At 39.0% G+C, this 24,181-nt stretch overlaps 1 protein-coding gene across 2 annotated transcripts in view; it reads right to left on the bottom strand.

Annotated features, from left to right (window-relative positions):
* The window catches only part of LOC122535103 (autophagy-related protein 16-1-like), a 230,500-nt gene that overhangs the window by 32,160 nt on the left and 174,159 nt on the right, over positions 1-24,181 (bottom strand). For both annotated transcript variants that reach the window (XM_043666330.1, XM_043666329.1), the window contains exon 2: positions 5,342-5,462. In XM_043666330.1, the coding sequence (XP_043522265.1) occupies positions 5,342-5,432 (91 nt within the window). In that variant the 5' untranslated portion in view covers positions 5,433-5,462. The remainder of the gene's footprint in view (positions 1-5,341; positions 5,463-24,181) is intronic.

The raw sequence follows: 24,181 nt of genomic DNA, 5'->3' as shown, positions 1-24,181 counted from the left end.
AGAAGGTGGGGTTAGAAAGAATTCGGAGACAGTGATCATTTTAGTAGACTAGGAACGCGAATTTGAAAAATGTAGATTTAGAAAACAAATATGAAAATTGAAAATTATTGAACTTTCAAAGTGCAAGAATATTTGTAGGATCTCATTAATGAGTTTTACAAGACGATGCAAAGAAGAACAAGGAATTTTCACGGTGTGACCGGAAGTAGAATAAGACCATCGTAGTCAGACAGTATTAAGAGTCTTCCTAAAAGTTGAACAGTTATGAAATGGAGATAATTTTCATCGCTCTGATACCTGAACACGTGACACTCTAGTCACAGAAATATTTAAATCAATTACACGTAATCGGAGAAATATTTAAATCAATGTAGAATGGTTCGTCGTCTCAATCAAGTAAAATTATACGTCTAATTGACTCGCAATTTCGTACATTTTTCAAATCAGCATTAATTGTACAGCTAAGAGAGCCTCGAAAGGTGAGGTTTCTTCTGTTTCCTGGACACACTTTCAGTGAAACCTCGAAATTGATACCCCGATATAATCGACAGCCACTCGCGTCGCCTCTCGATTCATTCTCGTCGTAAAAAAATTATATCACCTCCTCCCCGTCGTGCAATCTCACCGAAACACCTTACACTTGGAGAGAAAATTACGCGGAGGAATCGGATTTTTATTACCGGATTGATGATTTAAAACGGGGGATAAGCCGAGATTATTTGCAACCTCGGTTCGGGACCGGTTCGGCTGCGGTCATATCCCGAAAATGAAGTACAGATCGTCGCTGGAGATTCAGCCGGTCGAGAGTATACCAAGAGACCCTCGTCGCTTTCGTGCTTTCCTGCCGAGATCTCGCGCGATAAGCGGCACTTTCGAGAAAAAGAGGCAAACGTGATAATTCGGCGGCCGCGAAAGTGGCTATTCCGCGGAAAAACGGCCCAAAACACGGCCCATTTTGATAAATAAGTGTGGCAATTTAAAGGGTGAGAAAAGTAAATTGATCACGGCTCGAAGTGATATGGGACGATGGGCGACGAAAGCTTGCCAATCGGTTGCAAATGTATGCGGGATTTACAATTCGATTCCTATGGACGGTTGACTAATCTCGGTGAAACCATATCATTCGAAGAACTCCCGTCCGAGATATCGATTTACACTCTGGTCAACATTGCTACAGGGGTAGCTACCGAGGTACTGCCGGTGGTGTACCATCTCTATCGGGGTGGGTGAAGTTCTATTGACAAAGGATACACGACGTAGCCCTGCCACGGATGATAGCGCGCCGGCTCGTATTAATTTGCAAGATCCGAGCGAACGATCATTGTGAAATTTAGCCGCAAGTCGCCGCGAGATTGTTGCCGCATTCGGCCCGTTGACACGGAACTTTTGTGCAAACAACCAAAAAGGATAATTAACCCTTCATTGTTATTGAGGGGGTAGAATACTCCGTGCCGAAATGAAACGAAGTTCCAATAATGAGAGAGAGAAAGAGAGTAAACACGACTGCGTTTCTCGTACTTCGACAAGGATACCATTTTTTTGAGCAATTTTCATATATGTAACCACGAATTAAAGGATCCAACGAAAGAATAGGTCGAACGTTGCAAAATGAAATTTTTCACGATGTCTACTTATTATCTCTCAATTTACAAATAACAATCTTAATTACAAAAATTGCCTTGCTGTTCTTCATAAAAAAAAAAAAAAAAGGTTTAATGTCTCGTTTCATTGAAACGTAGTCCCGAATCATTACGTAAAAATTGTTTATTATGAAAAAGTGGGCTTTTTGTTTGAAGAGAAATTTAAAACTATACGATGAAAATATATATCGTTAAATCGTGAGGGATGTAGGGTGATATCTAACGAAAGATATCGTTTTGTACGTATTATTAGGATGAATATTTCTCGTGCGAGCGCGGCTGACAATTTTCACGTGCGCATAAATTGATATTGCAGAGACGGGGAACTAACAGTTTTATTTCTATGCGGTGCTTATTCCTAAAATAATCCGATATTTGTTGACTAGATTCCACGTAAATGTTTATATAGCAAATACAGCAGACTAAATTATTTTCATCGCTGACACATGTGTATCACAGATCCTCGATACACGCGACGAGATCATAGCATTTCGTTATTCTTTCAATTGTTTTTTCCTCTTTTCTTTTCTTTTTTTTTTTGTATTGCTAAAAAATTATATTATTTTTTCCACTGAGATTTTCTGAAAACGATGGAACTTGCGAACGTGTGTCGAAGCTCGCAAAAGTTTGTGAAAATAATTCTGTGGAATAGAATTTAATATAAATCAAATATATAATACACAAAATTTTACGAATTTTATTACATCATTTAAAAATTCCACGATTTATAAATTTCCGAGCAATTGATATATGTATTCAATTTAATATTGTACAGAGTGAAAATTTTCTTGCTTTTAAAGTTTCTCTCTGGAACCAAAATATCAAAAGAAATTGATTCGATTATCGGTACTTGTGCTACTGGAACTTAAAATTTAGAAGATTTCTCTGCGAAAGATTTGAATCTAGAAGACTTCTGCTTCAATTCTCTATTAGAGAAAATATTAAGAGAAATTGCGAAAAACGCTTCCTGTTGCTCGAGGAAAAGAGTAGAAACATGAATATTAAAAATATTCGCGCGGCGAACTTCTTCTTAATACAGTTCGAAAGGGAAAAAGGGTAGGGGGGACGGGGGTAAAAATGAAATTTCCATGCCAACAACGACAACGTATTATACGTCTTCGTTAACGGTCTGTGTACAAGCAATTTGCATTTCATTAAAATTTTCGCGCTGAAATATTCAGTTTTAAGACACTGGGCGATTCGCCAAATAATCTATTCAAAAAACTTGGCGGAACTTTTATATTAAAACCGGCGGAACAGAATTAAGGCTGTCTCGTTACAAGCTGATCTAAATTAAATTTCTTCTTGTCCGTAACTTCCCCGTTTAATCGTTCGTCCCATCTACCTTGAAAATGGCCGGCATTTCATCCCCCGCATGAATTTACCAATTTCTTATCGAATCCTTTTTATCCGTGAAACATCCATCCGTTAGAGCCGTCATCGCCGATCACGAACAAAAGCCTCGTCCCCGCGTTTCGACAAGAAAACTGCAGGTCCCAGCAAAACTTCGAAAAGATTTCGCCAACTGAACGATAAGAACGTTATCGTGTTAATTAATCTCGGCAAGTGACGACGCAACGAAGGATCACCTCCTTTCGTTTCGATCCTTTTCACCACCGTGCCGCGCCGCGCCGCGCCGCGTCGCCTTTCAACCCCGAATATATTAAAAATCCTCCCGGGAGATGCCGCGAAGTTTCAAGCGTTAAGTTATTATAATCAACGCGGCGAACTACGCGCGAGGTATGAATAACGTGACTCGATTACTATTATAATTACCGTGCGATGAGATTTGCGACTTGAGAACACTTCCGAGAGCTTCTTGGCTCGATTTTTTTGCACTTGCGCGATTGTTTCTCGAGGAGTTCGATTTAAAAAAAAAAAAAAAAAGAGAGAGAAAAAGATATCTTTCTGACACGTCCTTCTGCGTCTTCATTCTTAAAAATGCAGACGTTTCCGGCGACTGATATATTCGCTGGCGACGTCAACGCCTCCGCCTTTTCATTTTTCGACCGTTCTGATTCAGTAATTTTTGTTGTTTCTCTGTATCTCGAACTTCTTGCAGCCACTGACACGTAGTCCGTGGACGTGGCCCTGGCCCGGAGCCAACGTCTCGTTTGAAAAATCCGCGATATAATTTCTTACATGCGATGCTCTAACTATTTGCAAGAGTGGAATAAATTTACCGGGCAGTATCCCGGAACTTTGCTATTCTTTACAGTTACGACAACGAGACGAAAGTTATGCGAATGCACGACAAAGGACGAGTTGAATTCAGTTTCGACGTGGAATGGAAGTTTCAATTTTTTCTTTTCTTTATAGGGTAACACCTATTTTATGTATCGTAGCTGGCGAAGTTATCGCGCAATCACGTCGACGTTATTTTAGATTCCTCTGCTGCGAGCGACGTTATGCCTCCTGATGACTCGAATTAAGTGTGTAATGGTTTTACGAGCGGTCGTAAGTAGCGAGAAAGCAGTGAGAGACGAGTGTGCTAAGAATCGAGTGTAAAGACGCGAGAAAATTGAACTACCCACGTGTGGGAAGTTTTTCGTAACATGATTTGTTACGCGACATGAAAATATTTGGAATAAATAGTTGACACTTGTAAATTAACACTTGTACTTACGTCGGTAATCACGAATTCTTATGCAACACCTCGAGACGCGTGCAATTACGCGTGTCAAACGGCAGAGGAATTTCAAAACAAAACAATGATAATACTTGTTAATACCAGGTAATGCCAGAGTCGGATAATACCAGATTATATCAATTTCACGCTCGAACGGTTAAAGAACGATGTTCAATTCCTTGACCTGTTCCACTTGTACAACTTTTTTATTTTTACTCAACTGCGAATCGAGAGAAAACTAAACTGGTTCGCGTATTGATAAGCTAACCACAATACTTCAACCGAACTCCTTCGAAACGCTACAACATATTTCTCTACCTGCAATATTATCAGTCTTCAAACTGATCAAACTATTATTTGAATTCAAACGATACAAATTCGAACAAGAAGACACTCATACTCGATTTCAAGAATTTAGATCGAGTACTATTATCTCACAGAATTTAGGTGAAGTTAGTTCAAGTTATTTAAAGATCAAACACAGATACTTGAACGTTTAAATAACATTCGAAAAGCATAAAAATCTCTCAGGTACGAAGTGTTGTTCCATCTGCTTGAAATATATCGTTCTGTGAAACAGAAATTCTCTTACACAAGAGATTTCAACGTTCTCGAATGCTTTCCAACACTTTGATCGAAAGCATTTTGCCAGAAATAGTATTCCGCAGAGAAAGTGTTTCCTCGCTGTAAATCTGCAACACGCTGATTGATTTCACGATCGATAATAAATCGTGACTGACGGTCGTTCGTTTTTTCCTGAAACAGAATTCGCCCGCGTACAGTTCAAGGGGTGGTTTGAAGTTCTGTGTCGTTTGTAATGGACGTACACACGAACAGTCAGAGCTCCTTTTATTGTTCCCCTCCCCTCTCCGAACCCCTCGACGCTAGCAAGTATATTAACTGAATATTCATGACTAATGAGAATAACGAGGGAACGCGATTGCCGGTAATGCCGTACATTATTTTCTGTCTATGGCGCAACAACGTGTCCCGAGTTACGGTTAAGAGATGTAAAACCTTATGCCTTGTGCACGTTAAACGTTTCCTATTTGTTTGGCACTGCGATACTTACACGCTTTGCTACGCAGGTCCCAAATTTTTAGGGTGCGATCGTAACTGCCGGTAACTACTTTTGAAGGCTCGCCAAGAAACTTCGCCGCCATCACCTTGCCGCAGTGGCCCGTTAGCGTGTGCTGAAACAGAGAAAATGGAAATGTCGTTTCAGAAACGTTTACCAACACACGCGCGTTCTGCGTGATAAAGGGAATCGTTTGTATTCTACGTGACGTGTGAAAAATGCTCGGCAACAATCGGCGTGTGCGTCCGAGTGGGGAGCATATTGCCGCGGTTCTGCGGAAACGCGGAAAAGTTCTCTCCGGGTTGCCTCAATTACGGAAAATTATCTGTTAAATTTCGCACGCGCGCGTAACTTGTAATTCGGATCGCGAAATTTCAAAGGGAAAGGACAGCCGCTCTGACATTCTCGATGAAAATACCAACTGCCAATTCTCGCGTATGAATTCCTGAATTTGAATGATTTTTCGAGTATAGCTACAATAGTCTCTACTCGAGCGTCCACTTCAGTAGGGGCTGCTGTACTTATTCTTCGTTCATCTTTCGATTCAGAAAGAATCTTCGTTTCTCGATGCTGTTTTAGAATCCTCCAGTGAAAATTTATTAATCACTTCCACAGGAACATGAAGTGTATGAAGTGATCATTGGTTTTAATGAAATTTGACATAAATGTAGTCTTCGAAAAAATATTTGACAGGTATTGGCAGTCATTTATGGGGTGAAAGCTACCCTTGAAGCTGCGGGATACATTTTGTCAAATATCCCAGAAATTACTGAAGATATACATTGATAAAATTAGTGTTTTTTGTAAATTGATAAAATTAGTGTTTTTTAACGACCATAATTTCGCAAAAAAACCATTTACTTGAACAATATATCAAAAAATCCATATTTCTGATAGTTTCTCCAAGTTAATACATTTTATTTTAAATATTTTTATGGAATACATTTTATCTCAAGTATTTTTATCTTAAATATCTGTTTATGGAAATTGCATGTTTAAACACAAATTACGGATAATTTAGAATCTTGATTGTTGCGTAACAAGAAAATTCATTATTTCCAAATCTCTCTCGCTGTACGTGTAACAATTATACAAGAGATGAAAGTAAACTACGAAACGAAAGTCTAACTTTATTAACTGTCAATTGAATTGAACTTAATTGTCAATTACTTTATTACCATCACGTATTATTAATTCCAAATTACTATCTAGATCACCAAATTCACGCAGTTCTAGTATACCATATGAGCAAGACACACTATATAAGTAATTAAAACTGTAATGCAAAGTAATTATGCATCCACTGTACACGGATGACGCGACGTAATTTATGTTGCAACCGAAGAGGCTTAGAGTTCATAGAGGGGGTTTCCTTTTCGTGGAAATTGAGTTTGAAAATCTTCCAAGTACATGGCGGCGAGGGTATGTTCGTGATCCTGCGTGCATGTCGCTGTAAGGTTTGGATGTAATATACATGTATTCTACATCTTGTTTACATCAGCCTGATGCACGTTAACATGGAAGCCTACGAGTGATCAATTAATAAAGTCAATAATTTACTAACCTGCTGAACAACGTTGGCAGGTTTCTAGGGATACAATTCCGTGTATTTGTATAATTCGAAATAATAATTATCTGTATCATGACGGGTAATCATCGCAATTTAAGCAATCCGCATTTAAAACTGAAGTAACAAGAACGTATGTACGTGTAAATGAGACAATAAATGCAGAAAATTAATGCGCGAATATGAGCGGAATATTTCAATATCCTCGTCACGTAATTGCTGAGATTTCATTGAATCAGTAAATACAATTTGATGTTATGTGTCAACATTCGTATTAATAATGATTTTGAAAGATGATCTAAACGCAAACCATATTGATCATTTTAATTTCGACGGACGTATGCATTTTGTCATCGTTCGTTCTCCTGTGCCCATGAAAATGAAACATTCGTTCTATGTGATATTAATTTTCTATTACAAATTTGATTGGATTTTATTTTAGTTTGATAGAGCTAAAGTCTCGTTAACATCGTTAATAAGGCGTAAAAAAAGATTTAACGAGAGCCTAATTATATCGTATCAAGGAGCAGAAATTATAAATTTATAATGAGAGAAAATTATTGTAGCGATATATGTGTGTGTGTGTGTGTGTAATATATTTCGATTGAAGCGCGGGTGATTTTCGTTTTACATAAATGACACACGTGTATATAATTAACTTAATTTCACGAGATATGCCGGCTCCGATAACTCAATTACGAAAATAGAATATTTTGATTCTATCAATTTATTAACATTCGCGAAATAATTAAAATGTAATAACAACGATAGTGCATAATAATTTGGTAATTATATTTGCCAGTAATTCCACGGTATAATCAGTTTACTCATAAAAGTAAAAATCGTCTGTAGATGATAATGAATTATGTATATTATATATTAATTCGCTCCAACCGTGAACGGAATAGAATTGGTAATTTAGCATTTTAACAAATGGCGCTTCTGTAAAATTCTTTAAAGCCAAAACGTTGAAAAACAATTTATATATCTTCTAGAATGAAACATTTCATCTTACAAGTAGAAAAACTACAAATATATTAATTCATTAAATTCTTCACATGATTCTGGCAAAGATTTCAATATTTCGTCTGAACCACAATTGCCGCAACCACTTGCGAATTTGATTCGTCCACGTCTACAATCATCCGCTGCAATTCTAAACAAAAAGAAAAGAACGAATCCTCTCTGTCGAAAAAAACACAGTTTTTAGTTTCTCTGAGAGGCAACTAATTCGTCGAACCTACGTAGCAGTAAACCAAGTTATGCAAGTTATCAATGCGAAACACTTTCCGAAAGCACTTCGCTCTCGCGTACTTTCGCCATCGTAAAACTCGTTATTTAGAATTTCCGATCTGACGGAGATGCATGAATTATAAATACTGTTTGCTCGTTAATTCATGAGAGAACCCCCCCCCCCCCTCCCTCCGTCACTGTCCGATGGGAAAAAAAATCCCTGTCACACTGTGAGAGAGTCGCGATAGAATCGGTCACACGGTCTGCCATTTTCCATTGACGCTTCAAAATAATAAAAAAGCCAGATATAAAGAGTAATAAAGTTATCCGACTTGTATGTATGGGTATCGTCCTCTCTGCTTCGTCGTTTAATGGTAAAGAACTCGAGCGTAACGCCGGACAACTCGAGGGCTCTTGCTGGAGAAGGGAGGTCGGTGAAAAAGAAGAGCTCGCCGATTTTAAGGTACACGGGTGTCGGGAACTCTTGAAAAATGTCCTAATGTAAATTAATGGGCCAAAAGTTTAGCCGGGAGGGGTCCAACGCGAAAGAAACACAGGTGGTAGAGCGGAACAAGGTTGTAGGGAGTGGAGAACGGGGCGGGGGATGAAGAGGGACAGAGAGAGAAAGAGAAGGAAGAGAGTGCATCGAAAGTATACTATAATCTAACGTTTTCGAAGAAGTTGGTGGAAAGTGCAGAGGTGAGTCTCCCCGTTTCTTACTGGGGAGGGCATTAAACGATCCACTGGGTCGCACTTTATCGATTGTGTCGTCCATCCGACGACGAGATGCCGACTTACGATTGAGCGCTCGTCATTTGTTTCACCTCAACCGTCGTTTTTTAGGTTAGGAGCTATTGGAAACTCATCGAAACCGTGGATTTTATAACATGAGGTTAAGGGTAAGGTAACGGTTGTAACATGTATGTGCTGCAACTCAGCGTGGCAAATCAGGAATTTAATTCCACTTAGAAAACTCCAAAGGCGCCTTATAAATTTGGGTCAGTCTCAAGTGTCCTTTTTTCTTTTTTTTTTTTCTTAAATTTTGCACGATTAGCTTCCAACGTGTAAATAGGCAGTAACGTTACGAGGTAATAAAGTAAATTTTGTAGTAATCCCTAATAAACTCTTGGAGTATAATCGCAAGTACTTAGAAGTACAATTAAGCATTTGAATTTGAAGAATGAAAAGCTGAAACATTTCGTACGGGCACTTTCAAACGACAGAGAGACAGGGTCGACACGTTACAGATACGAAAGCGACGAAAACGAAAAAAGAAGGGTGAAAAATGTTCTATATTAAGATAAATAAATAAATGTTCTGTGTTAGTTTGCCGAAGCAAAGAGTTCTACAAATAAAGAACTGAACGTAACTTTGTTTCAAACACAAGGAAAAACCGTCAGAAAAGCTGAAATAAAATGGCGATTTCACCCCAGGAAAACCACTGGCCCGCGAAAGGTTAACTTACTTTATACATAAGAACATTACATGGCTTTTCCCAATCGCACGATTCAACGCTCCAAGTGATTTTTCCCTCGAAGAAAATCACAAGGCATCGGTGGCAACGATTTGCGAACCGCTTTTATCGTCGAGCTTTCAGCCTCGGGTACGGCTCTTTTATCGGCATAAGCACTCGAAAAATATTCTTCGTCTTTTCATTCTGCCTCTGCCACACAGAGTTTCACCACGCGTAAGTTAATAAAACTGATAATTGAAAGTAACTTGTCAATCTAAAATTACATATACTATCACGTGCATCGTTCGTTAAGGTTTTTTAAAATATTTCTGTTAAACGAAAAAGATACAGAGCTGGCGGAGCAACAAGTTTCACATTTACGAACACCACATTTACAACTTTCCTACTCCGTAAATGTCTCCAATATTTTTAATTAACATAATTATAACATTTTAATATTTTCGATACGTAACTGAGCATAATATACGCAGTTAATTGAAATTAAAATACGAAGTGACTCTGTAAACAGGTTTCTGTTTGAATAAACAGTGGAAATTAATTATTACCGAAAATGCCTCTATCTTTCCCGTGATCGCGAAGGGAAATCAACTGAATCGCGCCGTAATATTTTATTACCGCCAGTTACGACGCTCGTGACGCGTAAAAGGATTTCATCAAAAATGAACAAGCGCTCAATAAGCTCTCGCTCGTTCCTTGCAAACGTGAAATCACACGTTATACCTACACGCCGTGGTTCTCGGAAGGGAGGCTTCTTGCAGGCCAAGATTCACGAAATACAGACGACATGGTCTTTTTACGACGAGGAGGACGCGTAACAGATGCATCGTGCCTTGCAATAAAGGCACAAACTCTTTCGTGGAGTTCTCTGTCGGAGGGTGAACCACCGACAGAGATTCGAAGCAGAAATGGGATCAGAAAGGATGCTGCGAGAAGAGAAACAAACAGATGGATCCACCGAGTTGTGCGAAGGTTCAATTAAACTCGGTAAAAACAGCCAGCGAAGAACCTGGTAACCTTCCTGGAAGTAACTAGCGACCTCAAGTTTTACAACCGACGCGCTCGCTTCGTTTTTAAAGCCCGCGAGCGCGAATTGCGCTCGTGTTTTGCCATTGTGGACACCTTGCACGTTGCTCTCGTAGAAATCTGTGCGGACAAATTGCCACGACAAAACAAACTCCTCGCAAATTTATCGCCAATTATTACTGTGCAATTTGCCGAACAAGTGGTTCGATATTATTTAATCTACTGATTCTACGAATGCATATATATATATATATATATATATATGAAGAAAATGTATGTCTTATTGGGTATATATAATCCATATATTTACAACTATTAATGTAATTATCTATAACTATTAAAATAGAAATTTATAATTATTAAAGTAGTAGTTATTTGAACTAATTAAGGTAATTACTGGAAAAGAAAATATTCTCATTGCTCGTGTTTTATTTTCGGTACACTAAAAGATCTTTTATTTATTTAAATATGTTTCGTGCATAGGAGAAAATTTTAATGAACGATCTCATCGCTTTTTCGTCATCTCAGCCAATAAATACGAACGTGCGGGGCAATTATCTGTAAAATATGTTTCAACAGTCCTGCTGATAGAAAACTAATTAATTTCGCACTGCGAAATTCATCAGAATGAATTAATTTCTTCGCGACTTGGCGTTCGTACCGTTGGTTACACTGAAGAAGACGTGACAGCAAATATGTCGTTAATTAACAAATGTAATTACCATTTGAATAATTCAAATTGTCATCATTGTGCAGTAACGTCCATGATTAGTTGTTCACGGGTGGTACCGGAGTTTCCGAGAGAACGAAAACTCAGTTCCGGAGTTCGCAAGATAGAGACGAACGAATCAATTAGAGCAATTCCAAGTCATTGTTCCAGCCTGACTTCATCACGATATCATTCTCACGTATGCGTGGCTTTGATTGCGTGAGAAATATGATAATTATACGTTTGAATGGCATCGTTTTCATGAATGCCATATCAAATGAAAGAAGAATCTGTTTCAAGGTTCTTACCTTGTATGTAAAATACAACCTTAAAAAACTTAAAATGAGAATTTTAAACGAAAGGGAACGAACGACTCTGACAGTTTCGTTAAATTTTTAATTGAAACCTTTGAAACCAGTGCGAAATGATACTTTGAATCTGTTTATGCTGTACTTTATTTTGGTTACAATGATTGACACTGACGCCCAAATTTAATATTTTGCGCGTAATATCTTGTCGAGTAATATCGCAGTAAATTATTTATGTCACGTATTGTGGCGTTAAAAATATTTCACAATCAAAATAAATCTAAATCTTTTCGATGTCGCGTAATTTTCAAAATTATCACGCACGTTTCATTCGGTTCGAAAATGAATTTATGGCGAGATAAACGAAAAATATAGATGGAAATAGTTTCAATTAAATAACACGAGTGTTCATCAAACGTATTACATGGGAGAAAGTTCTGAATATCGAAATAACCAACTTTGAAACGAAACGTAATGGAATAAACTCTCCAATTATAATATTCTTCCCTTTCAAAGTACCTACCAAGCACACGAAAACAATCAACTGTACTTTCGTCGATAAATCAACGCGGCATAAAACGAATCAACGTGACAGGAAAAAAGGATTTTCCAGGGTGACTTTTCCACTTCATCCGACTTGCAAAAAAAACAAAAAAAAAAAAAGAAGAATCCGGATCGTGTTTCGATGCACAGAAATCGGTTGGAGGGATGAAGGGGTTGTCAGCCGTAGAACAAACATCGGCTACTTTGTCGGGAAACATCTCAGGTAGGACACAGGAGGTTATGTATGCGTTGCTCTAAGCAAAGTTTACACATACTGGAATACTAGGCAGGAGGCGAGCACGAAGCGAACGCGACGGTTCTATAGCGTTCTCATCGTTTTTCACCGTCACTTCGTTAGTACAGCGGCGAGTGTTTCCGCGAAGCGGAATTCCGCCGCCTTAACGTCCTTATCCCATAATTACATCCAACCGCGGCCGATGTTTTCGTTTTGATTGGCCGAGGGATTGTCGTATATCTCCGATACCTGATGAGAGAAGACAGTGCCGCGCGCGCAACAAGATCGTGGAATATACGCGTGAATCAACGAACGTCCAGCAACCGAGATATCGCCTTTTTTCCCTCCTTCCTTGTCAGAAAATTACAGCGTGTTAACCTATCACAGTGGGCTTTCACGTGGCAAAAAGCGGCGCCCCTAAGCGTAAGGTGACGCTCAGTGTAAATCGACAAGTGAATGGGCGAATGGTACATACACACATACACACACACACACACAGGCTGAAAAATCAAATTAATTAGAGACCGTGGCGAGCCGGGGTGGGGATCGAATTAATAACAGGATCGATAAATTACCGTATGCGCGCGCGGTTCCCGGGCATAATACGTGCTACGAATTACCGAACCGGGCGATTTAAAACGCTTTACGCGCCCATAAACGTTGGCGGGAAAAAAATTCGAGACGTTTATACCGCAAACATTAAACCACCACGCGGTTCCCATAGTTTGTTGTACTTGCCGGTGTGCGCTTCGAATTTTATTCGGTGCGGGGTTCGGCGTTGCGGAACGAGCTAGCCAATTTTTCTTTTCTCTTTTTTTTCCTTTTTTTTTTATTTATTTCGAATAACGAGCGAGAATTTTTGAGGCGTGACATTGTGTGTTGCGATTAACTATCGCAATACGATGGTATTCCGAATGAAAAGATTCAGAATTTGATATTTAATTCCTAATTTATAGAATTTCGTGGCTGACACAAAAATCGGAATTGTTCGCGCGGAATTGGATCCTAAAGCGAAAGCCGAGTAAAACGAGTGTCTGGGAGATAGCATTTCAATTAACTGTCGATAAACTCGCTATTAATCTTTCGCAAAACCGACGCGAGGAGGAACAAACGCTTGCACAACGCGGTAATACGTAATCAATAGCTCAATTGTTAACGTATTAATTAAGCTGCCCTATATTGTACGATACAATAACATATGTTTCGCAATAATATCGATTCGACCGAAAGATCTATTAAGCCGCTACAACGTGAGCCGGAGGTGTTGTATACAACTGGATTAACAGGACACGTCCTTTTTATAAAACGACAAAATGCAAACGATATTTTCGATGTTCCAGCAATTCTGCAATTTTCATCCACCAATTTCCATTTCACTTCATAATCCTTCACGACCAAAATTTTTATACCAACGTCATTATTCAATAGCCATTGATAAAAAAAAATTTTTTCAAAATTCGCAGCTTCTCAGCTGCGTGGAATATGTTGTTACTTGTATCCGTACGGCGCGGCGTCCTCGAGCGAACGGTATACATTGAAAATCGTCGTATCGTGAAAGCCAACTGGATCCATTGACGCGCGTGAAATAACCGTGCGATAAAAAAGGGAGCACGAACTATATCCTTGTATAGAGCGTGAGTGAGTAGCATAAAGGTACTTGGTCGCTTTTATCGAAGAATACTTGGGCGTGACCCAAGTATTCAACTGTTCGACTACTTCTCTTCGGCTTCTTTAGCTGCAGCCTAGTCGATCTATATTTTCCAGAGCGGCAATATTAGGGACACCAGAGGGGGCGGGGGGTGGGGGAGGAGGCCATTTCCTCCCTTTGTCATCCTTCCTTGACCACTCTGTTTTCTATCTCTTTTCACCGATTCGACACTCTGGTCACCGGTCGCGTCTTCCATCGAGATACACGCGCGTTTTTACGTGTAACGTGTTGGAAAAATAAGAGGGAATATAATATCGTGAAAAGGTAATACCAGGTAAACACCATGTTTAATTAATCCCATTAACGGACCACCATTTACCCAAATTTAGACATCCAGTCTTCGTCCCGATTGGATTATCACAATGGAATTTTAATAAAGGCTGTTATTACCACGGCGAAGCGTGCATCCTTGATCGTAATAAATAGATCAAACAAGCGTTATTAAGGAAGGTTATTAAGATGGTTAAACTTAGAATATGAACGGTTATATTTGAGACGGTTAAACTTAGAACAACTGCATTTCTCGACCGTCCTTAAGAAGATTCATTGTATTGCAGTATATTGTTCTGACAATATGATCAAAGCTACGCTTTTTTTTTTTTTTAATATTAATGGTAATTTCTCAATTTCAAAAGAGACTATTAGTATTATTACTTAGACTATTGTATACAATTTTCGAGAACGTGACAATTAAATTGGCCGATTCATTGACAAGCAAACATACATGAGAAATAAACGTTTACGTAGCAAATAACAGTTGGAAATAAGTAGAGGCGAGAAAGTTGAGAATTTTATCGCGAATATGATTTCCACGATGGCCTTTTCGATCACTGGCATCGCGCCACACGTTACTTGGCGAACATGTCCTTCACGCACCAATGGTAACAAATGCTCGCCGCTTCGTGGAAAACTTTGGCGAAGCGCAAGGCGTAACGGAATCCTTACGTGCTAAATATAGAGATGTCAACTAAACTCAGGGATGCTATGAACAGTTAGAAACAGAATACTCGATGTGAATACGGTTCCACGTAACGTGTAGTATGTAAATACTGCTCCACCTAATGTGAAGCGTTAGGCTACAAAGCTAACGCTTGCAAACGTAATTCTTCGTCAAGTGGTAACTACTTTCAATCGAAAAATTGCTTACGTAAATCAATTACATACTACGGCTGCTTCTTTGGTGAATTTTTATTTCTCGACTATTATTTTCTTAGTTTTACTTTTAAAAAAATAAGCTGACGCTTTACTTTTGTATTTCCACATATGTGTATTATGTTTCATGTTTACTTGCTCATTCGTTACAACCTAAAAAAGAAACATAATGGGATGTGAATCGTCAGAAATTTATTAATCGTCTTACGATTCTTCGTTTATCTTAAACGAGACGCTGCACGCTCGTTTATCCAGCCGTTATCCTAACCGACTACAAGAGAAATTTCATTGATCTATGATACGTTGGTGTTTCAAGATCGTTTAAAGTTTCTCTTCGTTAGGCAACAGCAAGATATTCCGCACTTGAAAACTTCGCAACTTCCAGAATGAACTTCCAAGTCTTGTGAGGCGTTTCGGTCGCTTACAGGGATACGGATGTGGTTTCAGCATGATGATGCTTCTGGTCATAACGACCGCAGGGTTCGAGAAACGCTGAACAACGCGTTTTCTGGTCGTTGGATAGGAAGGAGGATGTAGGATATCCTCTCCAAGAATTCCCAGATTTCGTGTAGGCTCACATTTCTTTTTCTCGTCGCGTGTTCTGCTGCTCGTATCATTAACGTCTGGCCAACAAATTACTGGAAAAAAAAAAAACATTTCAGAATGGCTACGACTATCCGTCAGGAACGCAGGAAGGTAACGCATCGATACTCAAGGTCATTCATAGATGGAACCTCGAAAGTAAAGTGTCATCCTTGTGTCTTTTTTTCCCAGAAATTTTATAAATTCAACTTTCAGCTTTTTACAAAAGCTACAACGAATCGGTAAGTGAAAAAATGGACAAGGAAATAAATAAAAATCTCACTTCGTTAACGACTTCAGCTTGCGAAATAAAAATTTACCAGTTCCTCGAACGTTGGCAAGCGAAAGGTCAAAATGAGCTACTATTTAAGCTTGTTTATTAATTAAGAATATGTCTAAGATGTTGCTTCGAAGCCAGCCATACGATAGCACGAGGATGCGAGAAACACATCGAGCAGTTAGGGTAGTACTTAAAGTAATGGCTTAAAATAGATTAACTCGATCTCACGCGGCCAGATCAGAACGTCTTCTTTTTTTTTCTTCTTCTTCTGCTTCTCTCGTATGATTTCAACAGGATACGCTCGCGATCGTCAGGACGAATCGTTATTGCGCACCTGAGTAAAATTAGCGATTTACAATTAATTTGAAAAACATCGAACGACGCTCGTATCTATTAATTTCCCCGATGCTGAGCACGAAGGTTCACCTTTGTTATAGAGAGAGATTGCAGGTTGCGGAAAATATAATTATAGAGGGGAAATGTCCATAACCGGACTTTTTTTTCGTCGGGGATTGTATATTTTTAGCGTCATTCACACCCATTAAAACTCCTCGCAGCCGGCCTCTCAATGTTTATTGGAATTCCTCCGGCTCGATTTTTCTCGAAGCCGGAGTCCGCCGCTTCCAGAACGATATGGGACGAATAAAATCTGAAAGTCTCTCGTGCACAACTGAATCGCAGGACACGGCCGTTGTTTCCCTCTTTGCGAAACAATCACGACGAGATAGTTCAGTGCTTCTCACTGAATCAAATTCGCCGTGTATCATCATGGCGATTTTAACGCGATCTCTCAGAGGAGGAGGAGGAGGAGGAGGGGAAGAAAAGGAACGACTCGCGACTCGGCATCTCCGGCGGCGGTACGTGTTCGCGAGTAGAGCAAAGGCGCATCGACACTCTCGTCTCGCCGACAGTGTTCTCACAGGAGAAACCAATGGGAACGCGCGGGGCTCTCGATATTCCTCCTAATTATTGGGTCTGGTGGCTATCGAAGACGCCAGGGACGTCATTTCGATGCGGCCGTTATCGGGAAAGCTGGCAGGAGGCTGCGGCGGACGTGACAAAGGAAATAAGAAGGCTGCGCTCTAAGGTAAATCTAAGACTACTTGTTATTTAGTAGGAACCTCCAAGCTTTGAGACGCCGCGGTACTCCAGAAGCGCGCGCCGAGCCAGGGAAACGAGAGAGTCCAACTTGAGGAAGAAGGTGGCGAAGGTGGCGGAGAGACGCCGATGGAAAAGGAGGGGAGAAGGAACTGGATAGGGAACGGAGCTGGATGAGAAAGAGAGGCGAACCGGAGAAGGAAGCACTGGGAGGCACTTTACTCTGATGCGTGTATACTGGGTGTTTCCTATCATGGGAAGCATCGCGAGCGTCATTACGACGCGTGGAAATGCGAAGAATTGCTCCGCCAAATGTCACGAAATTTTTGAATGACGTTCCATTGAAATTCGGACGAGTTCGTGCGACTAAATTTTAAATTGCTGCTCGATGATTAGAAATTTATAAGTATACGGATTCGTATACGGTGATGTTTGACGTATATTTAAGAATCCGCGACAAACGAGCTACTTCATAAACAATGGTGGACAGAATATTATAAAAATCGAAAATTCTTCTTTAAATTAAGAGAATTCATTTATTTCATTCTTGTCTAACTTGAAGTATGATCCCGACCGTCGGTTATTCGGTTTAGTTGGATGCCGTATTCGCAAAACGACTCCGTGTGTCTGAACTCCATCTATTGGAACGAAATGCTTCCTAGTGTCTGACTAAATGAGCTTCTACCGACTCTATCTACTTATCTGAGCGTAAACCTCTACCAATAGACGAACGAAAACTGATAGCAGGTAGATGTTTGTTGAACGAATTCAAAGTTACACGGAATACCAGAATATAATCGTAACGCCAAATATCTCCATCTGTCTGTCTTGCTACTGTCAAAAACTTTTCAACTCTATTCACTTCGCCATTGCGCGATTCTCAATGATTAATGTACTTCTGTCGACTGAATCTACTTATCTGAACACGAATGAAAAATCACAATGAAATGAATCTCTCCTTCCTCTATTAGAATGAAATTTTACTTACCGTCTCCGATTGCATCTACTTATTTCGACTCCTATTATACGATCGACAATTCTTATCACGTAATTAAGACATCATCTATGTCTGCTAGACATTTAATTAGATTCAACATCTAATTAAATGATTAAACCTCTGTCGATTAAATCTATTTGTCTGAGCATGGATGAAAAGTCAGATAATGAAGTGGATCAATGAGTGACTCTCTTCCTCTATATTATTTATTGTCCGACTCTGCCTACTAAACCTAATTATTGGAACTCCTATACAATCAATTCTTATCACGTAATCATCCATGTCTACTTGTCTTGCGTTATCACAGTATTCTCAATAATTCGACATTTAATTAAATGAACAAAATGAACTTCCGTCGTTTGAATCCATTTATCTGAACATGAACGAAGTATCGCAATGAAGTGGATCAGTGATTAACTTCTCCTATTATTAGAACGAAAGTTTACTTACTGTCTGATTTCTGAATCTAATTACCTGAACCCCTATTATACAATCAATAATTCTTACGCTGCTTGTCTTCAGCTATTACGGTATTTTCAATGCTTCAACAACTACATGTTTAGCGTCTGATTAATTGAAATTAAATTCTCTGTCGTCTGAATCTGTTCATCTGAAAATGAATGAAAACTCACAAAGACTATAATAAATCTTATTCCGAGTGTGAAGAAACTTCCCATATAACCTGTCAAATGCTTTTCAATTTCCAATTCTAACTCCGTTCAAACTGTTACTCGCCTCTCGACGACAATCTCAACAGCTGTTAACTCCACTTAATCTCGCTGCTGGTATGGACACCATACCATGAGATGTAAACAAACTGAGCGATTTTTATGAGCCAGTCACGGTACACCGCGTGAGCGATGCGGGCCACGGCAGTGAAGAGTTCACGCGTTTGCGTACAGTACAAGGATACACCCTGTAGATTGTGGGCGCCTAAGCAGCGAGAGCAGCGTCGGCTGAATGGTAGGCTGGTACCTCCTATACTTGCTTACGTTACGTACGTAGCGTACATACGTAGATCGCGGCTGCGCCGGTAACATCGCTAACGTAGGTACACACGTATGTACGTATGTACGTATGTACATATGTACGCGCGGGCCGTGCACACCAAGCTGAAGGAGGTTCGTTGACCGCCGCTGAGACTTCTCTCTTCCTTTATCGCTCTATCTGTCATTCCGTCTCTCTCGCCGTCGTTGTCTACCAGCCTTCCTTCCGTCTTCCTTTCTCCGTCAAGACTTCACCGCGACCTTGGCGATTCAATGCCCGCACCAGATAACTCCCCTTTCCAGATAATAGATTATTTCATACGTGTAACTAGTCGTTGGTAGCGGCCTCTCCTTCTCCCTCTCCCTCTCTCTATCGCTCCTACCAACCGTGTATCTACTGGCTACTCTCTTTCGCTTTCTCCTTTCCCCTCCCGCCGATTCTTCCTGATAACTCGCTTGGAGAACCGCGCGAACGAGCGACCGATGCGCGAGCATGTATACCATGCACGCTATACATACTTATACCGAGTGAAGAGAAACTGATGTATTTTCTAGAGAAGTTAGCTGCGTTTCTTTCTCTCTCTCTCTCTCTCTCTTTCTCTTTTTCGAGAATTTTTTTTTTTTGTTTTGTTTCTTTTCACTGCGCAATGTGGAAAAACACACACAGAGTATTTGAGCATTTTTCAATCGTCAACTATTGCTATTTCATTTTACTTTTCAAATTCTTCGAACTTCCTTCGCCCCTTTCCTTTTCTTCTTTACTTTTCCTTTCGTTTCTTTTCGTTAATTGAATCCTTGTACATTCCATTTTTCTTTCTCTCTCTTCCTGTCGAGATCCCATTTTGTTATTAATTAGATTCTCAAAAGTGTGAGTGACCGCGATCTATTGACGATACCAATCGTCTTGTAATTGGGAAATCTTGATAATTAGAAAATTTTCGTTCGATTCGAGGAGGATTGGGACTTTTTTGTTCCGTTCGGTTGGAAACATTGTTCTTCACATGTAGATTAGTACTTGTCTTATCCAGGCTGAAGAAACTACCGCAAAGTGTTGTGATGCCAGTTAAGCTAACTTCTAATTAAGTGCGACGAGAACTGTTAAAGCAAGTTCAAGTTGTAGCTAAGCGCTGTGAACACTATTAAACTATACACCGGAATCAAGTCTAGTTTCTATTAAGCAACACGCAGCTATGCGAAATGATAATCCCGCGTGTCGTTTTTCATTTCGGTTGGAAATAAAAATATTCTTGTTGGAAAAATAAACAAAGAAATCTGAATTAATAATGTAAATAATACTAGTTGAAAATGCTTGCGATACGTCTCGTGACAAAAGATACTAGATAAAACTAATTTGTGACTTTTGGTCGTTTTCCATCCTCGTTGAATTCACGCGAGCGTTTGCCAATTCTAAATACAGCATAATCTCGAGACGATTATCTATATCGAGAGGCATAAATAATTAATGCGCGGCCTGTTACTAACGAAATAGTAAATGCATTATGCGCGGAATCAGGTTCTGTTTAAAACTGAGTGAGCATGTCGAACACATTAATATCGTTATCGGATATAACACGATCAAACGACTGGCCTGTTGCCTTTTTTCCAATTCGAACGGGTTTTGCGTTTCTTTTCCGCGTATTGTCGGACAACCGCAATTAAGAAGCTGAATGAGAAACGCATTTAGCCGCGGACTTCTTTTTTTTTTCTTTTTGCTCCCAGAAGAATCGGAAACAGGAGTCGCTCGATTCAAAAGAAATAAGATTCCGGTTTGCCATTCTAATGAGGGAACCGAACGTGGTACATTCGTGAAATGAAGAAGCGAAACCTCGTCGTTCCTCTATATTTAGACATCTGTCCGTGATACGAGATTAAAATAGAAACTACGAGACGAGTAAGAGATAATTACAAAAGTTTGAAAATAAAATTGTTGACGAAAAAAACTGCAACGTAATCCGTCCAAAATGGAATTCATTTCTTTTCAAAATTTCACCTTGGAATTGGAATTTTTTTCTGTTATACTGTCACAATTTTCTGTCTGGTAGCTGATCAATTTCAAATTAAAAAAAAATCATTAAATTTTGATTTTTACGATCTATAAGCAGCATCCAGTAATGAGATTTGCTGAAAATATTGAATATTTTCTGTGTTATTTAAAAGTCATTATTTTCGATGTACAATGATGCTTCAATCGTTTGTAACAATTTTTCATTTAATTAATTTGTTCTTTGTCTTCTACATAGATGGTACGTATGCTATTTTTTGCAAAATTAATCCTTTAACGTAAAATTTATTTTACGCACTTTGTGTTAATAATCAAAACAATGAAATTTCAAAATATTTTACATCGCAATGAAAGAACAGTTGTACAGAGTAACCATTCAAACCTCCAAAGGCCATTTTTTTTTTAAACGGAACGATATATCTTTTCTATCCACGAATGAATGCAGCTCAATATTTTTTTATAAAGAATAAAATATTATATTACAACAATACAATTTGAAATATTAATCGTGTCGAAAAATTATTAGTTTCAGAAATATCTTTATTTCAATTCTGTGAAATCTATCATATCAAATCTGTCTTTTCTGTGCTTCACTGCCATACTGTGTTCGAATAATTTTTGATCAATATCTACAATAATAATAATGAAAAAAAAAAAAAACAATAGAATCCAAAAATTGAAAGAAAGCAAAGTTACGGCCGCCGATTTTCTCCCTCTGTCTCTTCCTTTTCTTTTTCTCTTACTTCGCTGGAATTTCGATTATGTCGACGTCCGTGCGTCAAAAGTTAACCCCCCTAATCGGAAATAGCTGACGCCAATCGCTTGCACCAGGAATTTTTCATCATCGTTCGAACGTTCCACATGTGTGAAGAAGAATTCGGCTTTCGTTATTGGGCGAGTGAGGAGAGGGGGTGGGGGGCTTATATCACTGCGTTTCATACGTTATCGGATGTTTACAGCTTTTTCAGATAGATCCATTCGAGTGTATCCGAATCTTTCTACGTAACTCCGGTGCTCCAGCTGCTGTGAACTGTCGCACCCTTGTCTCAGCCCCAACATTTTTACATTTCACGTATTACAATAGGATTTCGATGTCTATTGTCATCTGCACGTCGGTTGTTCTTTACACCGCGGCACTGTGTGAGAGAAATTGTTACCGCGAATGAAACTGATCGAAATGTTAATTCGTAAATGGCTGGCGTTCATCCTCTTTCACTTAAATCGCGCTGTTTCTCGGTATTGAGGTTAAGATTACGATATAAATTTGAATTGGCGAGATTTCGTGATAAAATTTTCTGCAAAAAGAATAACCGAAGTATAAAGTATTTACAGCATTACATCTGACTAATATAAGATGACCTTTAAACTCTTCAAAGTTTCTGAAATTTCATTCCTCCGTGATTTAAATGAATTTTAATTGCAATACTTATGTACACTGGAACAGAATTTCCATAAATGATTGTTGAGAATAGCCAAGAGAAGAATTTCGCAAATCTTTTAAACGTGTCGCTTTATGTAAATAGTGTTTGCATTTTATTAAACTACCAATAACCTGATAATCGAAAGACCATGTACCACGAAAAATATTAAATTTCTTCAAGAAGAAAGTGTGACGCGCTGGAAATTTAAGAGACTATATGTATAATATATTCCCAAGTTAAATCCTGCTCGCGACATTCCTCGATTCCGCGCTAAAGGCGCTTGTAATTGTCTCGTCTGCGCGAACTTTGTGTGCACATGTCCGACATCTTTCGCCGAGTTACGTTTCCGTGAATGCGTTGCTCGCAAACTTATCGCGAAAGCATCGAGATTATCAGACAGCGAGCCATAAACCGAAACATAAACGAGCCATTCCAGTTTCTGTAACGTTGCGGAATTCTGATTAGTTAATATTTCTTTTTTCTTTATTATGATAAGAAGGACAAGAAGATCGCAGTTAATTTCTCCGTTTTAATAAATTTGAAACCCGGACTAGAAGATATCCATTATAAGACAAATTGTGGCGACAAAATGTAAGAACGATAGGAAAAGGGAATATTTCATTCACAATTTGTGGTATCCTGACAACAATTGTAAAATTATGTATTACAAAATTACAATTATATTAAATTATACATTATAGAACTAAATATTATATATTATAAAATTAAATATTGTATATTATATTAAATTATATATTATAAAATTAAAACGAGATATTCACACAAATAAGAACGTTGGAAAAAGCGTCTCTCGTCAGAGATGAATGAAAAATTAAGAATGACAGAGTGACGAAACAATACAAACGAAAGAGAGAGAGAGAGAGAGAGAGAGAGAGAAGAAAAGAAGAAACTCGTAGGAAAGTTCTCAAGCAAAAAGAAGGATAACACTGTCTGCTAACGAACCGCGAATACACTGCTTCAGGTGTAACTTAATTACCCGATAATGCAGTTATACATAGGTTTCCACCGAAGTGCAACCATAATGTGTTACGTGGTCACAAATTGATTGTAAAACGTTTTCCGGGGTACGCGATAACTGTAAAGTGGTGGTCATTGTTTGGCAAATAAAAGCAGGACGTGTTACGTAGTCTTGCGGTAATTGTCGTCACTTATTACGTTGTCGACCGTTTCGAAACGGAAGTGGCCGCGGACTCATGCGATTTGTCGCCAGCTTGTTTACGCGAAAGCAAAACGATCGCTTCGCGCAAACGATGGAGGAGAGGGAGGAAGAAAAAAGAAGAAGAAGAAGAAGAAAAGAGAACGCGAACGAAAGTTCTTCGCATCCGCGTAATACAGTCCATTCTGCATTATGCAAACGGTACGAATCGAACAGAGCTGAATAAACAAGATATCTTATTCCATCTTACTTTAGCCGCGTAATGTATCGAGATGTATTCGCTGGGGCGTAGATATTTCGATGGATGTGTTTCCAACGGAACTAACGTCGAATGTAAAT

Source organism: Frieseomelitta varia, unplaced genomic scaffold, assembly GCF_011392965.1.
Source record: "Frieseomelitta varia isolate USP_RPSP 00005682 unplaced genomic scaffold, Fvar_1.2 scaffold_67, whole genome shotgun sequence".
NCBI lineage: Eukaryota > Metazoa > Arthropoda > Insecta > Hymenoptera > Apidae > Frieseomelitta > Frieseomelitta varia.
This window is presented reverse-complemented; position numbering and strand designations above follow the sequence as displayed.